The sequence below is a fragment of the Argiope bruennichi genome, chromosome 1, assembly GCF_947563725.1.
Source record: "Argiope bruennichi chromosome 1, qqArgBrue1.1, whole genome shotgun sequence".
NCBI classification, from domain to species: Eukaryota; Metazoa; Arthropoda; class Arachnida; order Araneae; family Araneidae; genus Argiope; species Argiope bruennichi.
This window is the reverse complement of record NC_079151.1, coordinates 87,589,191-87,611,884: the sequence shown is the minus strand read 5'-3', so window position 1 is coordinate 87,611,884 and position 22,694 is coordinate 87,589,191. Positions and strand designations below refer to the sequence as shown.

The following is a 22,694-nucleotide window of genomic DNA, read 5'->3' as shown; positions in this document are numbered from 1 at the left end:
TAAATAAGAAATTATTCGGTTATTTTGAAATTTGTTCAAGTGGTAAGTTTAGGATGCTTTGCAGCAAAATGTTTTTATAAGTTATCATTTGAAATACTACAAATTTCAGCCTTGGCATTTTGGAAAGATACCATACATAAAAAAAAAAAAAAAAAAAAAGATAGCAAACTGATCTTTTTTTCTTATTTGTAAATTCAAATGGCAACAAGTCATTCTCAGAGTTCTTTTGAAATTCTTTTGATTTGAATCGTTTGTACGCATAAGGAAAAAGCCGTTCATATATTTAAAAATAGCATCTGAGTGAAGGTAATGTGGAAATTCTTTCTGCTTGAATTTTATTAAAAATTGTTTTTTATTATGCTGCATTAAAAGAATTAATTATTTTGACCCTCTTTTATGGTTTTTGACATTTTAATCATATATACTCAGTGAAAAGTTTAACGATTTTTTTTGTTCTCTTTGAAAGAGTGTAAATTATTTTGATTGTCTATTTTCCATGCAGAATTTGAATATAATATTAATTTAATTGCATCAAACAGATGTGCATAGATAGTTTGAGTGGGTGTTAGGAAAGCTTGAAATGTAATATAGGCATGATTAATACATTTTGTTCGTTACATTCTTCTTTTAATATGCAGTGTGATCTTATAAAATTAGATGTTTGACTTTACCTTCAACACTAATCATTCTTTTGAATTAGTTACGATTAAAAGAATTTATTAATAGCATGTGCTAAATGAATGGCGTTTTTAATCGAAGAAAACGAATCTAATGAGATTTTATTGATGCTGTTTGCCATGCTTTTTTTTTTTTTTTTTTTCTTATTGACTTATATCAGTCTTTAATGTAGAATTTTGCCAGTGTTTTATTGAAATGTTATAGTATCATATTCATAAATACTATAGCAAAAATTGTATAATGTTTGAAAATATGCTGTTTTTAAATATCTCAGATTTTATAGCATAAAGGCCCATTCCATGGATTTTGAAACCAAGGGGCAAATTTTTTTTTAATCTATTATCATGGTTATAACACATAATTTTAATGAAAAATATCTGATTTTGCTTGTTGTTGACTTGATTTTTGTGTAAAAATATTAGATCTCATCAAAAATTGCATTTTTTAAAACCTTGGCTGAGAATTTGTAAATGGCCTGTTTCATTATTATATTTTTTAAAGGTTTCTATAATTATTTCACCTTTCATAAGGTGCCTATAGAATTTTAATTTTCAATTGTTAATATGTTTTTAGTAATACTATATCAAAAAATTACAAATTAATGTCTATTTTGGCTTTGTTTTAACAATCAAAGCTAATGAAGATTGTGGAGTGTCACATACATGACCATTAAAACTTTTTTTTTATTTTTTGCATCATTAAATTAATAGAAAGTTCTAAATTTTTATTTTCTAAATATAATCATACTATTTGATGAAACTGCATTTAAAAATTTAAAAAATATTATAATTAATTTATAATTTTCAATGGTCAGGTATGTGACTTCAAGCAGTTATGTATGTGACATTGAATTATAAAATCCAAAGCAGTTATTTTAAATTCATCTCACCAGATGGCAGTACATTCCTTTACTTCTCCAGCTATAACCTAATGTTTGTTTTTAAGCAAAGGTTCACAGCACACTGTGTTTGAAGTATGCTGCAAGTCAGATTTTGCTATCTTTAAGCATCTTAGTCTTATTTTGCTATTTTAAGCTTAAAATATGGATGATGAACAAAGAATAAAAAATGCTACTAAACAAAAGAGATATTATGAGAAAAAAAGAAATGATCCTGATTTTAAAGAGAAAGAAAAGCTAAGGCAGAAAAAAATAAGAGATTTAAAAGCAGCAACTATGACAAAAAAGGAGAAAAAGAAACAAAAGCAAGCAGCTAGAGAAAGGCAGAGGAAATGCAGAGCAGCCAAAAAGATAAGTAATTCTACAAAAATTTCAAGTTTGAATTCTTCTATTGCGACTACCCCAGAATGTTCTCCTTATACAGTTCCCCAGACACTTGGCAAAGCAGTTAAAAAAACTTTGAAAGCCTTACCAACCTCACCTCGAAAACGAATGGCTGTAGTCAGCAATTTAGTGGAAAAGGTAGGTTTAAAACTGCAAAAGGAAAGAGAGTCCAATATCAGTGATAATAATCAAAACAAAGAACTTGTGGCAGACTTCTTGTGCCGAGCAGACATAGTCTACACTGCTCCAGGAATGCATGATGAAATGATAATTTGGGAAAATGGCATTAAAAAACGTGTTCGTAAACATTTTCTTACAATGTATATGAAAGAAGCACATGCTTTGTTTAAGGAAGAAAATCCAAGCATTAATATTGGATATTCAAAATTTTGCAGTTTAAGACCTAAAAATGTTCTTCTTCTTAAAGACACACCTAGTGATCAGTGTAAATGCAAGAGTCATGAGAATTTCATTCTTTTGTTAAAAGGATTAAATATTGATTATAACAATGATTTTTGGAAAGAAGTGCTGTGCAATTCAGACTTGGAATCAAAGTGTTGGGAAACAAAATGTGATAAATGTAATGCTGGAAAATTGCTTTTAGATTTTATTGGCAAAAAAGGATTAAATAATGCTTCTAATGTACAATGGCACCAATGGGTTAAGTCAGAAAATAAGCGCTTCTATAAAGAAACCAATGAAGGTTGCATAGCTGAATTAACTGATAATGTTTTAGAAAATTTTCAAAGTTTTAAGCAGCATGTAAAAATTAAACGAATCCAAGCTGCTGCCTTTCAATCTGATATAAAGCAAAGCAATACTGTTGTATTGCAAGTAGATTTTGCTATGAGTTATTCATGTGAGTGGCAAAGTGAAATACAGTCTGCACTATGGAGCCGGGAAAACGTAACTTTGTTTACCGCTGCATTATTTGAAAAGAATCATAAAACACAGAGTTATCTTATTGTAAGTGATACTAAAGATAAATCTAAGCTATCTGTGTCTGCTTTCATTTTGAAGCTTTTGGAAATTATTAAATTTCAGGCAAATAAACCAAAATTAATAATTTGGAGCGATGGACCATCCAGCGAGTTTAAAAACAAATTTATTTGTTACTTCCTCTTTATTTTATTCAAAACACAAAAGCATTTTTCTAGTTTCGAATGGAAATATTCAGCAACTTCCCATGGAAAGGGAGTTGTTGATGGGATAGGAGGTACTGCAAAGTCCCGAGTCTATGCGGAAGTAAAGGCAAGAAGAGCTATAGTACAGAATGCAGTTGATTTTGCTACAGTTGCTGCAAAAGTAGTACAAAATATCACTGTCATTCCTATGCTGCAAAAGGATATAGATAAAACTCAAATTGATTGGAATTTAGCTAAGGATGTTCCAGGAATTAAAAAAGCCCACATAATTAAATGTTTGGATGAACACATTTGTTTATTTACAAGTCAGCAAAATTTGGATACAACTGTGCAAGAGCTATGCTTTTGTAAAAATACAGAACAGTGTTTGAAAAGAACTCCATTACTTGCACAAAATCACACTTCTGCATATATTTCACTTGGCAAGTTTTTACTTGTAAAAGTGTTTGGAAAAAAGTCCTGGAAGCCTTATGTAGCACAGGTGTCTGCATTAGATAACACCGAAATCAATGTTATTTTCCTAAAGCAGGTATCCGTATGCAACTTCATTTATCAAGAGAATGATATAGGAGTTATTCAGCGGGATGACATAATTAGAGTATTGCCAACACCTATAATTAACGGTCGCAATACTGTAATATTTCAAAATGCAGTTATGTGAAATTGAACGATGTCACATACATGACTACTTGTCACATACATGACCTGTAAAGTTACATTTTTTTTTTAATTGAAAAATTAAAGAAATATTTAATGCATTTATTAGTTTGTCTTCATTAAACCTTTTTCTTATGGGAAACTTTTTTTAAGCACGTTTCATGCATATAATTCACTGATTTTTTTAAAGAAAGTTGGTGTTATCAAATCACAGTTCCAATTTTTGTCACATACGTGACTATCTAAAAAAAATTTTAAAAGGTCTCTCAAAATTTAAATACAAATATATTTTTCATTACCATTTATTAAAACTCTTTTTTAATTGTCTAACAAAATTAAATTTTTGACTTTCACTACATTTGTACATAAATTTATCAGATATTTATGCATATCTTTTAGTCCGATTGTCACATACATTACCGTGGAATGGGCCTAAATCTTCCATGTCAATTTTCATTTTACTTCCCTTTCTTTAAGTTTTTCGAATTCTTAATACTTTCTATATTTCTTTCTTTTGCATGATAACAAGGCTAACTATAGATTTTTGTAAATTATGATATTTTATTCTTGCATTACCTATTAATATTTTACTGTATTTTGATTTGAGTTTTTAATATTTTTGATGTTATTTTCTTCTTTTTTTCTAAACTAAAATTTTTCTAAACTTATACCATTTTTTTTTTTTTTTTGAGAATCATTGTTCTAGATTTATTTTCATATCGTTTTGCTAGCAAACAAAATTTGTATAGTCTTTTGATATCTTATTAATTGAATAATACTAACATTTAAAATTAGTGTTGATTAGGACCTGCCTAATGAAGTAGTACTTTTTTTCTTAATACATGTCAGATGATTTGCAGAGATGCATATTCAAAGATTAACAGTACAATTTAGTTTCTGTTTTCTTAGCTTACCAAGGATTGCTGTTGTAATAATTTGGAGAGAAAAAAAGGGATTTTTTTAATGCAAATTACCAAGTGCTACAGGTTATATTTTATGATTTATCATATATGAAGCTAAAAAAGTCAAAAACTAATCTGCGAGATTTGGTTAACTTAATAAGTAATAGGAGTCTAAATTTGTGATTGCAAATTGCTTCGCTACAAATTAGTTATCTATTTGCTATCGCTGCATTTCATAAACGTGTATACCTTGTTTTGAAACTTGATCACTTTAATATTACCACTAAAATAGAACATAAAGTTCTTTTGCCAAAGAAAAATATTTTGACTTAAATAGTGGAATGTCGCAATTTACTGATTAAATAAGTGCTTTGAATTATATTTGCCTGTCTTTAATAAAATAACCAAGAATGAAAAGTAAATGAACTGCAGTAGTATTAAATTACTCCCATTACTTTTGTACTACTCATTTTTTGAGGGATCAAAGTGAATAATCAACACTACTTTCAAATTTGCCAACCTGGCATGCTTTCCTGTAGAGCTTTGAAATCTGCTTGCTCATTTGAGTTGACATTGTAAAAAAAAAAAAAAAAAAAAAAAAAAAAAAAAAAAATCACTTGCCAAATATAATTCTGAGCATTAACTAATTTTTGTTTAAACTCTTTTTGACTCCAAATTTTATCATGCTGTTGAATTTGACTCATTAATGTATTTTAAGAATTTATTTATAATTTGAATTCCCCCCCCTCTGATTTACTATTTTCCTTATCATTAAAACATTAAAAAATATTTAAACTTACTCTGGTTAATTTGATGCCTACATTAAAATTTGCACTTATTTATTTTTGAATTATTAAAAAAAACCAAACCTTGTGTCCACAGTGTTTGAAGTTTATAAAATTATAAGGGCCTGTAATTGAAAACTTATTTCTTATATTGTGTTTAATTAAAACTTTTTTTAATCTTTACTTTGTTTAATAATAATAAATTGTCTTGTAAAGTTTGAAGGGCTGAATGTAAATTTCACTATTCACTTGGAATTTTTATTTCTCTCTTGTATACATCAATTATTTATTGAAATTATGATTTAAGGAATTATTGTGCCTATGTATATATTAGTTATGCATTATATATTAAAATTGTCAAAGATTGAAATTTTTACTGCTGTTTAAGCTTAAAAATGTTCTCTTTTTCTCTTGCAATATGATGCTTTATTTATGTTTTTGTCTTTAATGCTTTCTTTTCACTTGCAATATTTTTTTTTCTTGTGCGCTCTTTTAAATTTTAGGAACATTTTAACCAGTTTTAATGATTCTCTTTAATTTGCTCCTTTTCCCAGTTTATGTTGCTATAGTTGATGTTAATTCATTATATCAATGATGAATTATGTAATTTCAATTTTATGGGACTAAATGATTGAAAATGGAATGAATGTTTTTGTTTCAGCTTTTAACTGCAGTCATGTCTTCTACATCACAGAAACATAAAAACTTCGTTTCTGAGCCTATGGGCGATAAAAGTGTCAATGAATTGGCTGGTATAGGAGAAGTACTGAGTAAACGATTAGAAGCAAAAGGCTTTGACAAGGTATTTCTTTTATCTGTGTGTGTATGTGTGTTTTAATAAAAAATATTTATAGATGTTTCCAGCAACTGCTCATGTGAAATCACCAAAACTCTATATTCCTTAGTGTTGATTTCTACATGAACCATTTTCAATTAATTTTGTGTCATTTAATAATTTGTTGATATTTAATTGTTATTAGGTTTTTTGAATGACTGAATGACACTTAACTTTTTTAATTATTAGTTTTCAGTTAATTTTTATTAAAAATTTAAAGTAATTTTCTCTATTGTATTTGATATATTACTTACTTTCATTTATGAAGATTTAAATTGCAATTGTATGTTAAGAAAATTCATTGAAAAGTATAATTGAAATACAAAAAATATACTTAGGGATAGAGATATTATTTATTAGATTTCTAAAAATTTCGTAAAATATCTTTTCTGGTTTAATTTTAAGCAAAAACATAAACAGCTTTTTCTCAATGTTTGTATGACTGAAATCACACGAAAATGCACATGGACTACAGACATTTGAATTCCTATTGATGGATTTGATTCAAAATTATACAGGTCCATAGTTTTAGGATTAAGATCTCCTACTAGTTTTCATTTCTAATCTGCTTCAATTTGGAATTACTGTGTTTGTAAATAAAAGGGCATAATTTTCATATATATATATATATATATATATATATATTTGGTGTGGGAGGTAAGGCAGGAAAACAAGAAACTTGTTCTGCTCTTAAAGATGGACATTCCCAAAATTTTGATTTAAAGTGAATCACAATTTTATAAATATAACCTTTTCTGGTTGTAATTATGAATTCTAGAAAGTAGTTTGTTTGAAAAAGGTTGAGGGGTTAGAAAGAGGTGTGGTATGGTGTTGCTTTATTTCTTATAACTGCCAATCATTATGCTGTGTATTTCAATGTTAATACATTTACTAATGCTCTATAAAAAGTTATATTCATTCAAACTTTCTGTATTTTATTCCTAGTTGATAACATAAAATAGATGGTGTACAAACTGCTTATTTTTTATTGTTTAAGTGGTTGTTCTTGAATCTACGCATATTTTCTCTGGTACGGGAAAAAAAAGCAAACAGAAAATTAAATTTCGTAGTCTTCAAGTTACTGATTTTTTCTGCTCTTTGATTCTGGAGGATAAGAGTTGAAAGATTATTTTTTTATGAATATTTTTCATATATTCCAGCATATAGAAAACAGCAAGATTTTTTTTATTAATTTATTTAAAAAAAATTTGTTTTAATGCCCATATTTTGATATATGGATTTTATAATGAATAATTCTTGTTACAGGTATGTAGTTGCTTGTTACTGTTTATGTAATATTTATAATTATTACATTATAGTATCAAAAATATTGCAATAATTTAATAATAAACCCTCCACTGTTTTGTAATATGTTTTTCTGTTTTAAGGAGAGTTGTATTGGTGACATTTTCCTTTTGAATTGTTTGTTGTAATGTGAATTTAAAAAAATAATGGATAATAATTATTTATGAAATTTTAAAAACATTTATGTAGGTTTTAAGTGCATATTGCATTCTTTTTCATTTTATCTGCTTGATTATCCTCTGATTAATTTAATCAAATTTTAATTAATTCTCCAGGCTTATGTGGTTCTTGGACAATTCTTGGTCTTGAAAAAGCACAAAGAGCTCTTCATTGATTGGATGAAGGATATATGCCAAGCTAATTCTAAACAAGCTTCTGAATGTTATCAGTGCATTTCTGATTGGTGTGACGAATTTTTGTAAAAATTTTGCTATTTAATAATTTCATCTGTACAAAGTTTTCATTGATAATGAACATTCTTCAGTACATTCTTTTTACTGTTTAGTTCCTTGTTCTGCTTCATGCCATAGTTTCCTCCTGTGGAGTATTTTAATCAATTTTAACTATAGATTTAAATATTTCTTTCCCTTTTCAATTGTGTGGTGCTTTTATTTCATATTTTAAGACTAATAGAAGGTCGGTGTTGACAGTAATTTTGATGCCTGTATAAAAATAATGTTTTTTTAATGCATATTTTCAAAGTAATAAATTTTAGAAAATGAAGTAACAGTTCATTTTCTTAAAATTGATTTTAAATATTCTTATCTGTATTTTTATTAAGTTATTGATATGACACTGAATATGAATTCAAGCTGACAAAAAATTATAGAAGAAAGAAAGAAAATACTTAAATTCCGGTATTTGAAAATAGGAGATATATTTCATATAGTTCTATGTTGTGTTTTATTTATTATGAAAGTGTTTTCTTATTTCTTTGAATTTTTGTAATATTTGAGTTCAGGGTTATTGTTTCAGAATTTGTTTAGCTTGTAAAGATGGGCTTTAATTGCATACTGTTGGAAGGTTCTTCACCTTTGATATTCTATATTTTTGTAATAAACAAAGTTAAAGAAATATAGCTTGTTTGTTCACAGTTGCAAGTTATGTGATGGAACGGTTGTGTATTGCCAATTTGTAATGTTTTAACATTATCATATTTTGCTTAGCAAATAGTGAATTCCATTTGATATGCATTTACAATAATGATAAACTGTAGTCCATTGAGAAATTACTAGTTGAATCTGATTTAAACTTCAGTGTACATACAAGTGTTTGTTTTCATGATTTGTTAGATTGTGCAGCTTTCTCAGTATATAATTTGTAATTAAGTTACAGCTGGCCTCTTTTTAAAATTGTATTTAGCAGAAATTTCAACTCTGCTGCTGATATTTATGCCTTTTATTTCTTTTACTATATGTATTAATCTGGTAGTTTATTTCAATAATAAGTTATTGAAAGTGGCCTTCCAATGTATACTTGACCATGTAATAAATAATAAAGTTCATAGTTAAAGTATTAATGCTGTTTATATATTTTTTTTTGAATTTTTAGTAAATTTTGGGTAAAGGTATTTTTTATTTATAAAAGGTATTGAATACATTACATAAAATTATAACTTCTTTTAATCTCTCTAGAATATTCCAGATAATTCAGCTAAAAGTATTTTTTTTCACTAATATGTGAATTTTCAGTATTTAGAATAGATCTTTTTGATCAAGACTATAAAAAAAAAATGTCCAGGTTTATTTCTATCCTTGTTTTCAGTTTTTAAGCGGCTAAGATTTGAAATCTAATTAAATAGTTGTTTAAGGTTAGTGAATTATTTCTTTTAACAATCCCATTTTGATATGCTAGTAGCTACTTTTATTGGAATTTGCAAGAATTGCCAAATGAATAGTATATGCATAATATGTAAATAATGTTTTACATTTCAATGGTTATAGTTTCTTAATTCAGATATTAAATTGAATTTTTATGACCTATAAACATTGCCAATTTTTGAATATCCATACATTTAAAATGTTTCAGTAGTTATTACATCTGAATTTTTATTTTTGAAAAATCTGTTTCTAACTAACTTCAGCTGATATTTTATTGGTGTTTGTATTAAAATTTAAAATAAATAACTTTTAGAAAATTAAAGTCAAGACTTTTTCTTATTATTATCTTATGTGGGATAAATTCATAAAATTGTCTCAACAGATTCTGTTTGATGTACATCACATCTTTTTAGCCTGGAGTATCAAGCTGATATTGCAATTTTGGAAGGTTATGATTTAGACATTTCTGCACTTATTCTTTTCTTACAAGAACTTCCAGATTAATAAGAAGCTTTAAAGGAATGTTAAAGTACATCTAGCAATGTAGACAACAATGTTCTTTGAAGAGGGGATAAGGAACTTGATCCACAAATATGATAAAAATATATGAATCTTCACAGTAATTAATTCACCAATATAACATGTTTGATTTTTTTTTTCAATTATGACAAAAAATAACAATTACCTTGGAATTAAACTCTTTTTGTTCCCTGGGAATGTTTAGTCAAAAAAATTTTCCATTTAAAGAAGGGGGGAAAAAATAAAAGAAGCTGTTAAAAATGATTTTTTTTGAATGTCGCTGAATTTTTTTTATTCATGCCATAATATTTAATGAAATAATATTGTTTACTTCAGTGGTAAATTATTATTTCTGATTCTAATTAGTTTTTGATAAGTTGAATAGCTCTGAATAGATAGGCAAGTGAGTTTTATTAATTTTTTCATATTGCACTAAAATAGATTTTTTCGATGAAATTTTTATGAATATATAAAAATAGACTACATATTCTTTTCCTTCTTTAGTTATTTAATTTCTTATCTTTACTTTTTGAAACAATAAAAAAATTGCCTATCTGTGATCTAAAGTTATCAAATTTGGTAAATTTTGGTTAGATCAGCCTTTGAATAATTTTCTATTAAATTTTCAGTTCCAGAAAATGTTTTTACATAATGTTTTATTATTGATTTCTATATATATATATTGCATCATTTTAAAATGTGGGAAATGGTCTTTTTAATGATATTAATTTGAATATTATAACTAGTCTAGTTTTTATGAGGGATTGGTATGGCTGTACCCCTAATCAATGTACCCCTAATCACTGTATTCTGCATGAAGTCAGGATAGAAGATAAGAGGGGGGGGGGCTGTAGTATCATTGAAGTAATTGGCGAAGGAAGAATTGAAGATTACCTGTTTTAGACAGTTATGAATTTCCAATTTAGCTCTTATTAAATAGCTCATTTTAAAAGTAATTTCTGTTGTAATTCTCACTTATGGAGAGGAGGTGAATGACACCTTAATTAGGTATTAGTTGTGAGAAAGGTTTTGGAGAACCACTTCCACTGGTTGTTTCCTATAATTACTACACAAAATAATGAGCTTTCAAAATGATTCATTAATTTCTTTAGTGTCTATATGTTTGCTTTATATATTGGAAGCTGCAATTTATATATGTAAAAAAAAAAAAAAAAAATCCAATATGTAACTAATGTAATTTATGAGCAAGTATCGGATATTCTATCTTAAACGATTTGAAATTCTATAAAAATTTTATTTAAAAATTCCCTTGAATGAATAATTGAAATTTGCTTTAGAATTTCAGTATAGGTCCATTACAACTATTGCTTATTTTTATTGCATCAAAATATTTGTTCTCACTTAAGAAAATATTTTTCAGATGTAACCAAATTAAAATAAAACATGATAAAATGGTTGGATTTACTGTAATAAAATATGAATAAAAAGTAAAATATTTAGTGAATTTATTGATGTATGCATAAATAACAGAATATAGTTAAGTGTTGTACTGAAAAAAAAAAAAAAAAATATTGGTTGTAAAATTATAATTAATGCAATATTATTTTGAGTATTCTCTCTGCTTCTAGAAGTTGCTTTATATTTATTTGCATTTCTTCCTGAAATCTCAAGATTTTTTTTTTTTTTTTTTATCGTGTTACTATTTTAAGCCAAATTTTTTGCGCAGTAGCTTCTGAGGATAAAGACCCCTGAGGATCCGAGGGCAGAAGTCTGACTTTTAGCTCAAATGAAGATAGCACACACACACTCGTTTGCACAACCCCTTTTTACAGGGGGCTTATACATGAATCTCACATAGAGAACACTTGGAAGAGAACAACCATGCCCGAACCAGGACACGAACCCGAAACGCGTAGATCACGGGGAAGACGCGCTTTCCCTAGGCCAGGATGCCGGCAAGAATTATGTTTGAAGATTTAATTGTGAGTCGGGGAAGATGCATTATTCATGAATTAATATGACATTCTTTTCATGATTTAAACATCAATATAGTTAATATAATGCACAATTTTTGAATGATTACTTCTTACAAGAAAAGGGTTTAAAAAATTGTGTTTATAGTAAAAAGGAAAAAATGTTTGTTTATTAATTGATATTATTAAATAAACATTTCTTTAAAATAATATGCAGTTCTTCCTTTTTGCCAACTTTACCAACATCTTAAATTTAATTTCATTATGTCCCAATCAATTTGGTAATCCCTTAATATACACTTCCGAGGTAATTCAAGAAACTATAAATTCTCGAAAATTATTGATTTAGGATCTAGAAGAATTAAAAACGGAGGGATGTGTATAAATATTTGCTACTTTTTTATTAAAATATTTAAACCTATTTTTTTGTTATGTAGCAAGCACATAATAATCCCCCCCCCTGTTTTCTGTGATAAAATTCTTTTAAATGTTAATTTATTAAGTAAAGATGTTGCATATCATAATGTAAATGAAAAAGTTATGTCAGAATTGAATAGAAAAAGCTTTAAACTTTTAAATTTTATTTTTCATCTTAGTGAGCTATAAAAATTCTTCTTTTGAAAATTTTAATGAATCAAGAGATTTAGGCTACTGAATCATTTGCTTAAGAGTATTATTTACTAGTAAAATACATTCAGAAAAGAATATAAATAGTGGAAATGCATTAATTATATGCATATCTTATTAAAAGATTACAATAATATTGAATAAAAGATGACACGTGAGTTATCTGTCACTATTGTCACTAGTCCTTACTTTGGATAATGACGGTCTGCAATCTCTAATGTCTGTACACATCCTTCTGACAAACCGCAATAATCTTTAAATAGAACGTTTTCCTTATGAATTGCAGGAAAATAAGTTTCAGTTATTTTATTTAACTATTGCGTTATATGTAACGTGTGCTGACAAGTCAAAGCAAATGACAATTTGTCCACTAAGAGAACTTCGAGAATTTTAGCGATTCAGCCAGTGGGAACCGAAATACGTCTGATTGGTCCAGAAGTTTTTCTGCCTGCCTCCCGCGAATTATAAAAGGTCAGCAGTCTCAAGCTGGAGTCAGTCATAGTCGTGAAACGAGTCGTCTAGAGGATTGCGAAGCAACGGCGGAATAGTCCAGCGAAGAACAAGCGTTGTGTGGAACTCTAGCGATTGCTGAACTGTGCTGTGTGTCGAGTCCTGGTGTTTATTGTGGAAGCAGCAACGAGTTCTGTGAGGAAAAACCAGTCGTGTAGTAGTGAAGCGGCAGTTGGATATAGCTAAAGCAAGGAGACAGTGTAGAATTGCAGACGTATGGTGAGACCGTAGGGTAAAGCTACGTAGACTCCCTCCTTCTGCTGAATTCTGTCTGGCCGCTTTGTGTACTGCGGTTATTATTACTACCGATTACTACTTGTGGGCTACTGTTTGTTGTAGTGTGTTGCTGCATTTTTCCTATGTTTGTCTCAGCTGTATATTTGCCGTCTTCGTGTTAATAAAAGTCGTCGTTCATTATTAAAACATGCTGATTGTTTTCACCATACACCCACTACAAGCGCACCCGGTGACGTTACGGACTTAGTAGAATTGAAGTATCCGTAACAATATTTATCTGTGTGTTATATTAATAAGCAACGTATTTCCTATATCCTTCTTCGCTTGCATTATTTTTAAAGAAAGCAATGCGTCATAACGGTAGCAGAAGAGAAATAATTCAGAATGCTATTTCATTTTCATCGAATGATTTAATAAAATTTAAGAAATGTTATGCAATTTAACAGTTTTGTTTGCTTGATAAATCTTATTATTTTTTTATATTCTGTATTTTACCCGAGCAAAAGGATTAATTTCACCTAACACAGTTCATTTTTTTATATCTTCTCTGGGGCACACACGTATTGAATATTTGCTAAAATACGTGTATCTTCACACGTTGTATAATTTAGATGCTTCTTAAAATAATGTTGAATTCGAAAACATATTGCAGTAAATTTAAAATTACGCGTGATAAATTAAGATTTTTTGGAATTGTTTTTTATGATTTCAAATGTTTTGCTTTTTCACTGACATGTTTTAAACTAATACATTTCAAATTGATGCAAATTAAACCTTAATAAAAACATTACTAAATTTTGCTGAAAGTATTAGAAAAGCAATTGTAACGAAAAAAAAAATAATTCTTAAGTTTATTTTTATAACGTTTTTTTTTTTTTCTTTCGAATTGGTATAAAAAAATATCTATAAACTCAATAAAGCAAATAATAGTGATTTCAATCACAGTATCAAAATGATATCATCAGAAATGTTTTAGTCATTCGAAATTTTATAAATTTATCTAATAGAATCTTTCTCTATATAGAAATTGCCGAGAATTGATTTAAAATTAATAACAAAATCCGAATGATTATTGCTTGTAGATAAGAAACGGATAACAAATATATTTTCAAAAATTTCTTTTACGAATTAGTTTTAAAGAATAAGTGTTTTCCCACCTTTTCTTTTGAGAAAAAAAAGAAAAGAATGCTCTTCGCCTTGATTTTTCGAAAAAGCATTTCAGTGTGATTTTTTAAAATTTTTATTTAATTAAGATTTAAGTTTAGTTTTAAGATTTTTTTCTCCAAAACTTCCTAAAATATTATAGTGCAAAAATAAATTTTACTATAATTTAAAATTCCAACAAATGTCTTTTTAAGGATACCAGTTTAATTACTATACATTTTTTAAAAATCTAATTCTAATTTATTTTCAAAAGTATTTTTAAATATATTTTACAACACTAATATAATTCATGGTTTTAACGAAAATCGCATTATTTTCATTGTTGTTACAAATGATTCATTTTAAATTTTTCTTTCATTGTTATTGATCTAAGTACGAATATTGGCTTACTTTTACATTTTGTGTAGGTTGTTTTTTTAAAGCCTGCTTTTATTAAATTCTTGAAACTTTAATATGCTTACAGTAAGATGAAAAAATCAATGATAAATTTTTTATGACTGTGTTTAAGAATAGTAAGCATAGTTTAAGCATAGTAACTTATTCCTGTAATATAATTACATATTTAAAAATATATTATCACTCTTTATGATTAAAAATTGTTTCCCTATTGTAGTAAACGGATTTTTTTTTTCTCCTGTGAAATTTTCATTGAATAATCCTTTATTATGTACATTATAAAACACATTCTATTGTACAAACAAAACTTCTGTGTCGATTGATTCTATTTTTTATCCTTATATTTGCTACTAGCCGCCTTTGGCGACCAGCCGGTTCGCCAATCTTAATGTTCGTTAAAATTTTAATAATTAAATATTTTATGCAATTTCTACTTTAATAGCTTCTTTATCAAAATATTTTAAAACATCAAATTTTGATTATCATATAATTCATTCATAATATTATAAAGGCCTTCAGTCATAACGTAATATGTATCTCTCTCATTTTCTGTTAGCACCCGTAGAATTTATGTTTTAAATTAAAGTTGAAAGAATTTATCTTCAATTAATATAATAATATTTTTTACTGAAACAAAGCATTTTTTTATAATCTGATTACTGAAAATAGAGTCACTCAGCGTTTAAACTTTATGGGCACTAAAGAATATCTTTTTAAATTTATGTAATATCTCAAGAGTTGGTCAACAAAATTTTCTTAGATTCATTATGAGCAGATCGATTAATTAACAATGTTTAAATTTAAATGCATCAAACACTAAGAAAATAAATAAACGGTTGAAAAAGAGGTTTTAAAAAAACTACTTAAAAAACGATGTACTTAAAACTATAAGCATATACAAAAAATATATAACTATCATAAATACAATTTACTTACAAAAGCATGCAACTAACCCAAAAGTAATTTAAATCATCCATTGATAACGTTGTCATGGCAATAATCAGAACAGAATGCGCATGCGTGAATTTTCTTCGCCGGTTACGTAACGCAAATACGTGATTTTTTTCTACGCCAGTTGGGGTAACGCTATGCGGATTAGAGATTTTTAATTTCCTTTATTCTGTTTTATTTTAATTCAAAAGTACTTCAGAATGAATCTGAAAGATTGATTCATTAACAATGTTTAATTTTAAATGCATCAAACATTAAGAAAATAAACAGAACCGATTGACATAATCCGCCGAAAAATTTTAACCCTAGCCTCATTACTGTTGGGAGAAAAAAAAACTGAAGCCTTTCTCGTTTGGCGCTGGGGATAATGGAAGATTTTTTTGGCGGAAAAGTTGGCGGTGGGGAAAATGGAAGATATTTTTGGCGGGAAAGTTAGTTTTTAATTAATAATTAAAATTCTAATTAAAAATTCGAAAAAAGAAACCCCAGGTGCACATTCCCAACATCCAAGGTATACATGTACCAAATTTGGTAGCTGTATGTCAAACGGTCTGGCCTGTAGAGCGCCAACACACACACACACACATTGAGTTTTATTATAAGTATAGATGAACAAATTTTTATACAGTAAGAAAGTTAATTAAGTTTTTTTGGTAATATATAAAACTTTTTGTTCCTCCACCCCTCATATGTATAAGTTATTGGAATCTCTTTTTCCAAGGTATTTCAAGATGGCAATTTTACGAAAACGGTAAAAAAAATTTTTTGTTTAACTTTTCTTGTTTCTAGGTTAAAAATTTTAAAATCCTTTAATAATGTAAGTGTAATAAGGTTAAATTCCTCTTGAAGCTGACAGAATTTGTCGTATATTTAGATTGAAATTAGAGTTTCAAGATGCATTCTCTTTCATTGTTCAATAGATTTCCAGTGTTTCTTTTTTCCCAAATAAATCCGAATGTTTGTTTGTATCAATGACATTAATTCAAATAACTCAAAATTAAAAATAAAATAATATAGAAGTGCTGAAATTTTTTTTAAAAATAATGTTGTCTCAAGCATGAAATAAATGTGCGAAGAACGAATTCTTAATTTAAAAGAAGGAGACTGATTGGATAGTAGTCGATTCTTCTGTCATTTTAGAATTCTTTAATTCTTCGAAACTGATTTGATGGCAAACGATTCTTCAGTCATTCCCGAATTTCTTAGTGTTTCTAACTAATTGGATGCTTGATGACAGACGATTCTTCTGTCATCTCATAATTTTTCAGTAGTTCTAAAAGGCGATATTCATTTTTATTTATCTTTATTCTCTGGTTTCTTTCTCTCTGGTGCTGGTATTATTTTAATTTAATTTTCAAAAAAAAAAAAAAAAAACTATTTATAAACAATTCATTTTTTTGTTTATTTCTCTTTGACAATATCAAATACTCTATTTGTGAAATAAAGTCAATTATTTTTAGTTTTTGTTTGTCTGCATTTCTAACGAGAAATTAATCAAATATAGATCATTATAATGAAAGGAAAAATTCGTAATTTTATTATTTTTTGAATTATTAATAATTTATCATAATTTTACTGAATACAGATTAATTAATACATTCATCTTATGAACATTTCTCCTGCTTAGAAAGATTGCCTTGCATTCATTCATCCATTTGTAGTTCTTCCGTGCGACTGTTTCAAACCTCAGAAATTAGGTTCGAAGATCTGGTTAAGAAAAAGAAAAGGATGCATTATTTAGTACATGTATGTCTTTTATAATATTGGAATATATATGTATCTAACAGTCGTTAAAATTGAAATTATTTTTGAGCAGATATATCTAACAGGAAAAAAAAAAAAAGATTAATAAACTTTTTGAAATTATAGCTGAAGGTCATAGAAATTCATAGTTCTTTCTTTTTTTTAATTTGTGGTTTATAAACATTTCACAGAATATTATTGGTAACCAGCCACTCTGTTATTCAACCGATAAAATTATATTATATTATTAGAATGTCATATTCATCCGATAAAATTATATCGTCTTTTAAATTTAAGAATTTCATATTTAAAATTAAATTTAAAGGAAAACTAAACCAAGAAACTTTACTTTTAAAAGGAGTATAAAAAAGGGAAGCAAAATACCCTATGTCTTTTGCTGTTTACAAAATACCATTTGCAATAAACAGTTTCTATATCACCAATTGGTTCTGTTAGCTTTATAAAGTCTCCCTTGCAGGACAAAAAAAGAATATGTACATATTTATAAATTTATCTATGTATTTATATTATATATGTAATTTCTTTCTTATTCGTATTTGATTAATAGTGGGATAATTTTATTTTTATTGATCTTTCTACATTCCATTGTGGAATTTTGCTTATAATGCATTGTTTTCCAGTAAAATTGTTATTTCATAAAAATCCATCTGTTCACATTTGTTTCACAAAGCAAAGGATAATTATTTTATGATTGTAGGTCTAAGTGAAAGATGAAAAATTTTGACGTTTCCCTCGATTTTCATCAAAATATTAAAATGTAAATTTGATTATATAACATATATATCAAAGTTTCCTCTTTTTTTTCTCCATTATGCTATTACTATGTTTATCTTTAAATATCCTTTATTCTTATCATGAATTAATATGATAGATTGATAAATTAAAATATTCTTTGGTGGAATCAACAAGAAAGTTTAATATTATCAGATTGAAAAATTATCTTTTCATGAAATAACTGGGAAAGGAATATTTTTCAGAACATTAGTGAATTGACAGATTTATTCAAGATATCTATTAGTATTAGTATTATTTAAGAAATGTATTAGTTAGGAAGTGCATTATTAGGAGTGACTAAATATTAGCAAACAGTATGAAAAGGAAAAAGTTAGTGAAAATATATTTAATAGTGCACAATTCTTAAACTTTACTAAAAAAAAAAAAAAAAAGATTACAGCTGCAATGTTCTGCGACTGCTGGTGTTGATTTATTCTCTATCTTTTGATTGTACTTAATTTCAAATTCCGTAGTCTTGTTTTCTTTCCGAGATTCTTTGTTATATTTAAATGACAGCTTTGTTCTTTAACACATGAATTGTTTATAGGTATATTCAAAGGTGTCTTCATTGAACGAAATTCCTGTTACCGACTTTTTTTCTATTTAACGAAATTTTCTGCAAAAGCTTGACTTTGAAAGACGTTTACATGCTATTTACTCTTATTATAGTGAAAAACATAAAATAAAAATTTTCAGATTAATTTAATTGCATCATTTTGAGACTTCATTTATCGAAATTCTATTAAAATATTCCAAATCTACTACGTGACCTCATACAGTTTCGCTTTGTTACACGATATAGATATTGTAATGTTCCCCACGAGGATAAAGACATTCTATTTTAAGAACATCTACGGTTGCATTATAAAGTGCTATAATTATTGCATTATAATGTACTTCCGTTTCATTACAATGTATTACAATGTGCTACAAAAGGTATTGAAGAGAGTACAGTGAGTGATGAGGATTATAAAGAAGCAATTATTAAAAAAATAATTTTTTAAGTTATATAGAAACATGATATAATTCTTACAAAAGTGTGATAATTTTTATGAAAAATTTATTCTCATACAGATATTTTTATATATCAAAGTACCTTTTAAAGTTAAAAAAATGGATAGATAAGTTTTATTAAATGTTTTTTTCGCTTTTGTATCATTATTTATACTCACCTATAGTTTATATTGCTTAACAAATTAACTGCATTAAATTTCCAGCTGACTAATTTTCTCCACTTTCTTGCACTTAATGTTTTGATTTCTATTGATATTCAAAGCTTGAAGATGAGTATACATACTTTGTAACTAATTTAATTACTATTTGTGTGCAATAATATAACTTAGTTGTTCTTCAAAAAATAATGAAATAATTGAGATTTCGACAACTTTTGAAGGACAAACTTTTGATGTTACAATGCTTTGGGAATAAATAAATTTAACTTTTTATGTTGTTGATGTGTTTAAAGTAAATTTATTATAATTTGTTCTTAAAATAATGAATTGAAAGGAATGTCAAATTAATATTTACTTGCGCATGATCCCTGATCAATTTTCCTTAGATCGACAGTGTAGTGCAAGCATGTTCCACATATTTTCATCAGCATATCTGCTCCTGAAGAAGCGTCCTTCGCACATCCCACCTTAATGAAATGCTCAAGAAACTGTGTCGTATCTATACCAGCATATGTGGATACAATTAAGGCAAAGATTACCAAAAATCCCAAGTACTTCATAGCTTTTCCTTTTCTCTTACGGCTAGAAGGGAAAAATGATTTTCTATAGCAAGGGCGATTCAAACATAGATACCGCAGAACTGTGGAAGCATACTTTTTTTTCAGTGCATAAATATACTCACTAATTTAATTAATTTTGTAAATGATTTCTTTGATAACTTTTCTTTTTATGGCTTACTATATAACTGAAAAAAAAACTGCATGCTCGTCAGTGGAGAGTAAAAGCAATAATAACTATTACTGCCACTATGCATGCGCTGTAAAAAAATGTGTTACTTCCGCTACACAGTTTGTGAAAGAAGAAAGTGTTGTTATTAGAATAACATGACCGATGTTAGCCGATGCGTATGCTCATTGTAAAATGCGTTTATTCTCTCCATAGACAGGAACAGATAATCGAGTACGCAGTAACTTTTCAGTTTCAGAAAAAGAAGGAGCGGGATTTAAATATTTTCTGCAGTTAACTCTTTTTTTTTCCAGAGTTTAAAATTTAGATATAATTAAAAAGAAAGAATAATTTTTGATGTATAACAATTGCTCAAAAATATTGAGCAATTAAATTTCTTTGTAAATAAATGAGTAAGTAACATTCCTGCATGCACATTTATTCTGAACTTACACTTTCACGACATTTTTATTGTTGTATCGCATTCAAGTAAATTTTCTTAAATAAAAATAAGGAACGTAGCGAAAATGATAGAAAACATTCATTTTGAGGTTTATTTTTTAAGTAAAATTAGTTGCCTGTGGTGACCAGCTTGTTCGCCGCGATTAATGACTTTTTAGGCTGTTAAATATTTATATGGAATGCATATACTTTTTAAAATTTTCACTCTGTTGTTCAATAAGACTGAAGAGCTTGAATTGAATTGAATAACTCAAAATAAATGACAAATTTTGCAAATAAAATAATGGTTATATTATGAATTAAAAGCGGAAAGGAAAATCATATTTGAGAATTCATGTCCAAAGAAAGAATTAAAAAAAAAAAAAAATCTTAATTTAGCAAAATTTGATTGAATATTTTGATGGACGAGTTTGCATTTCATAATATTAAAGATTAATTTTTACAAATTGTGTATTACATTTCAGAAATATTAAGAACAAAGAAAAAAAAAACAGAATACAGAAAAGAAATTAACATCATTAAAAAGGTAATTTGTTTTAGTTTTAGTTCAAAAACTACTATTATGAGATAATAGGTTTGGAAATTATAGTCACCAATTTCTTTAGGTAAGTCATAGCGATTACAAATATGGAAATGGTTAAGCCTACTTCCGCGCCCTATTAAACTTTGACGTCTATTTCTTGATTCTTTTTATATCTTCTTTTCTCTGGGTGAAAATAGAGTGTTTGGTGAGCACTATCTTGAAGATTTCTAATAATACTTTGCCTTTTTATTAATTTGCGAAGTGTTGAATTAAGCTGTAAAAACGTTCAATGAATCAATTTGAAACGTTCGTATAATGATTTGTTTATATTTGATGGTTGCCATTTAACAATAATTAATAAAATGATTTCTTTGCCACGTACGTTAGCTTTTTATGTATAGTTACATAAGCTAAAATGTAAGCTAAATTCGTAATTATAACTAGAGAGTTATAATTTATTTGTAAAAGCATGGCTATGTCAAGTAAAAAATATTTTTGGTACATTCTATTGATTAATAATTTAATTATTCAAAATTAATTAGAAAAGGTAAAATGTTAAGCTATGTGTTATAAAGGACTAGTTGCAGAGCTCTTACAACCACAATTATTTTATTTGCAATACTATCTAATTAAGAGCCGTTGATAGATAGTTGTTCATATAAAGACACTTTATATTTTTCGCGCCAATTATTTTATATATATTAACATAATAAAAAACAAAATTCCTAACAGAAAGCTGGAAATAGTTACTGAATGCATTTTTTCGAAGATGTTAGGAAAAGGAAATTTTATTTATAGAAGCAGAAATGTTAAGTATTTGAGTTAAAATTTGTATTTTTATAGTTTTTTAAAATTCTCGTTCCTGCAAATCAAAATGCTTACATTTTTTTATAAAAAATACAATATAAATTTTTACGAAAATTATATAAAATAGAATCATTTTATACTTACCTGAAGAGTTCTTGAAAAAGTAACTAGTTATGCTTTGGTATACCTATAAAGTGTGATAATGCTTATTTATATATGCAAAAACAATAAAAGAGCAGATGTTCTTAAGCATTTGTTTTTCCGCTAGCAGATGGCGAGCTGACGGAAAGCATATTTGATACTGACGGAATGGAATCAAACGAAATCAAAACTTGAGTACCTATCGTTTCCAGAACAATTTTGTTTGTTACTTTTACAATGGAAAATTTATATTTTGATGAAGCAACGATTTTTATATTAAGCTGTCAAAAAACATTTGCTTAATAATCGCATAAGTGACATTACCTGTCTCGTCCATGAAATAAATGTCGTCTCATTTTTGAGATTTTAGACATTTATTATTATTTTCCCTTCCGCCCATCTAACTCTAAGTCAAATCTAAATGCAATGACGAATTTGACAAAATTATTGATCTATATACAAGTAGTACAACTTTAATTTCATATTTATTATGAAAATACGCATTTTACACTTGCTGTACCTATAATCAAATGTCAATTTCACTAATTTAATGGATGTAAGATGGATTAAGCACCGCA

General features: G+C 27.3%; 1 protein-coding gene and 1 long non-coding RNA gene across 2 annotated transcripts; one reads left to right on the top strand and one right to left on the bottom strand.

The window, feature by feature from the left end:
* The first annotated feature begins 211 nt into the window (after positions 1–211).
* On the top strand, positions 212–9,602 carry LOC129966755 (barrier-to-autointegration factor-like). The gene is made up of 3 exons (XM_056081317.1): positions 212–306; positions 6,111–6,251; positions 7,865–9,602. Exons 2-3 carry the CDS (start codon positions 6,126–6,128, stop codon positions 8,009–8,011), a joined length of 273 nt encoding a protein of 90 aa, XP_055937292.1. The 5' UTR covers positions 212–306; positions 6,111–6,125; the 3' UTR covers positions 8,012–9,602.
* Positions 9,603–17,261: 7,659 nt separating this feature from the next.
* LOC129977482 (uncharacterized) lies at positions 17,262–22,269 on the bottom strand. The gene is made up of 3 exons (XR_008785216.1): positions 22,120–22,269; positions 19,813–20,039; positions 17,262–17,454 (listed from the first exon to the last, which is right to left on the bottom strand). It is a non-coding gene; the product is annotated as an uncharacterized LOC129977482 (long non-coding RNA).
* Positions 22,270–22,694: the final 425 nt, after the last annotated feature.